Source organism: Engraulis encrasicolus, chromosome 5 (genome assembly GCF_034702125.1).
Source record: "Engraulis encrasicolus isolate BLACKSEA-1 chromosome 5, IST_EnEncr_1.0, whole genome shotgun sequence".
NCBI lineage: Eukaryota > Metazoa > Chordata > Actinopteri > Clupeiformes > Engraulidae > Engraulis > Engraulis encrasicolus.
The window spans coordinates 5229349-5231848 of record NC_085861.1 but is presented as its reverse complement, the minus strand read 5'-3'; the positions used below and the strand labels follow the sequence as shown (position 1 = coordinate 5231848).

The 2500-nt window shown below is 44.6% G+C and overlaps 1 protein-coding gene across 1 annotated transcript in view; it reads right to left on the bottom strand.

Annotated features, from left to right (window-relative positions):
* The window catches only part of si:dkey-22o22.2 (neural-cadherin), a 206278-nt gene that overhangs the window by 17135 nt on the left and 186643 nt on the right, over positions 1–2500 (bottom strand). The window contains exon 30 of the mRNA XM_063198429.1: positions 1920–2134. Within this exon, the coding sequence (XP_063054499.1) occupies positions 1920–2134 (215 nt within the window). The remainder of the gene's footprint in view (positions 1–1919; positions 2135–2500) is intronic.

The window sequence follows — 2500 nt, the reverse complement described above, 5'->3', positions numbered from 1 at the left end:
GAATTATTTTTTCCCGCCACATGCAGTCAAACAGAAAGAAAATTGAGTGCAGCAGCAGCAGCTCAGGTACAGGTTGTGTGTGTGTGTGTGTGTGTGTGTGTGTGTGTGTGTGTGTGGTTCCCAGGGGGTTCACTGTGTGTGTGTGTCTGTTCAGGAGACTGGTGGAGAGCCAAGTTGACTTGGGGAAGTGTGTGTGTGCGTGTGTGTGTGTGTGTGTGTGTGTGTGTGCGTGTGTGTGTGTGTGTGTGTGTGTGTGCGTGTGTGTGTGTGTGTAAGGTGCAGCTATGACCTTGACATTAGCACAAGCCACGACCTTTCTCTCATGACCACCTCACTGCTATTCTACATTGTGCTGACCACAGCAGCTAGAGAGTGTGTGTTTGGGTGATGTGTGAGTGTGTGTGTGTGTGTGTGTGTGTGTGTGTGTGTGTGTGTGTGTGTGTGTGTGTGTGTGTGTGTGTGTGTGTGTGTGTGTGTGTGTGTGTGTGTGTGTGTGTGTGTGTTTCTGTGGGCGTGCGCACACCGTTCTTTGTGTGTGTGTGTGGGTGTAAGGAGCCAGTACATGATTAATGGTGGCACTCTTGACGGGTTTTTGAGGCATATTGAGCTGCCTGGCAAAAGTAGAAAAAAAGAAAAAAAGCCCCATGCAATTAGTCGGTTGGATGAAATTAATTTCTGGCACAGGTGATGTGAAAGCCCTAAATCATGGCAGTATTGACTGCGCTGGCAAAAAAGGGACGCTATGGATTTCTGGAATTTAAAATGCTATTTTTCTTTATTCTTCATACATACGTATGTGTGTGTGTGTGTGTGTGTGTGTGTGTGTGTGTGTGTGTGTGTGTGTGTGTGTGTGTGTGTGTGTGTGTGTGTGTGTGTGTGTGTGTGTGTGTTCATGTGTGTGTGTTCGTGTGTGTGTGTGTGTGCGTGTGTGTGTGTGTGTGTGTGTGTGCGTGTGTGTGTGTGTGTGTGTGTGTGTGTGTGTGCGCGTGCGTGCGTGTTTGTGTTCATGTGTGTGTGTGTGTGTGTGTGTGTGTGTGTGTGTGTGTGTGTGTGTGTGTGTGTGTGTGTGTGTGTGTGTGTGTGTGTGTGTGTGTTTCTGGGATTTGAAGGTGTGTGTGTTTTGCATTCCACGTATGGCACCAATAGAAGGAGTAGTAGTGTAGTGTTGACTAGCCTATTTGTGCATGTGTTTTAGTGTAGTGTTGACTAGCCTATTTGTGCATGTGTTTTAGGTGTCATTTCATATATTATATCAGGTTGCGGCATGATAAAATGCCCATCATTCCCTAGAGCTTAGCCATGGAATTTCAAACCCAGGAATTCTAATTCTTCTATTTTCTTGATCATTACAGGGAGCAATGAAGTCCTATCGGTCTTTTTTTGTGTGTCTTTTTTTACTTTGTTTGATAGGACAATCTATCTATCTATCTATCTATCTATCTATCTATCTATCTATCTATCTATCTATCTATCTATCTATCTATCTATCTATCTATCTATCTATCTATCTATCTATCTACAGTATCTATCTACAGTATCTATCTACAGTATCTATCTATCTATCTATCTATCTATCTATCTATCTATCTATCTATCTATCTATCTATCTATCTATCTATCTATATAGAGCCTTTACAGGAAAGACGACTTTAAAAATCCAATATGATGCTCTTATCCAAACATTCTTCAAAAAGCTACCCAATACAGGAGTCTTTGGACTTTGGGCATTCATCTGTATTCAATATTCATATGATATAAATGAACCTACCGAGTGCGATGAAGTCTTCAGGGTCCCCGGGCTGGGGGGCGGCCAGGGGCCCGTTGTAGAGTAGGAGCTCGTTGGGGGCCTCAATGACAGTTTAAGTCTATCTATCTATTCATTTATATACATGTATATTCATATGACATGAACTAATTACCGAGTGCGATGAAGTCTTCGGGGTCCCCGGGCTGGGGGGCGGCCAGGGGCCCGTTGTAGAGCAGCAGGCCGTTGGGGGCCTCGGTGATGAACTCCAGGGAGACGTGGCTCTGGAAGCACGGCCTCATGGGAGGGAACCACGCGTAGCCGTTACCCTGGAAACTGTGCTTGGTCTGTTGACACTCGGGGCCGTCGAACATCGGAGGACATTTACACCTGAAAGGGGACAGGAGACTTCTGTAGATAACGTTTTTAAAAAGATTCTTCACCTTTCCGGGATGGGCGAATTTTGACATTCTCGTTTCAAACTCCACAAAAACAAGGCAGAAAGAATACTGCACTCTCTGAGTACATTTGTAGTTTACTTAGTGAGTTAGCGTGACCCACCATTCAGATATGTTTCGGCCTGAACGATCCTCAGGCGCGCATAAGTCACACATAAGTATCACATACAGTAAGTCGCCTATAAGTCATACAGATCGACAGCTCATATCATGTGTGAATTTATTTTACATTAGCTAGACTTGTATGGAAGGGATTCCGCTGCGCTTAAGGTGGTAGACAAACAGGTAAGCAAGGACA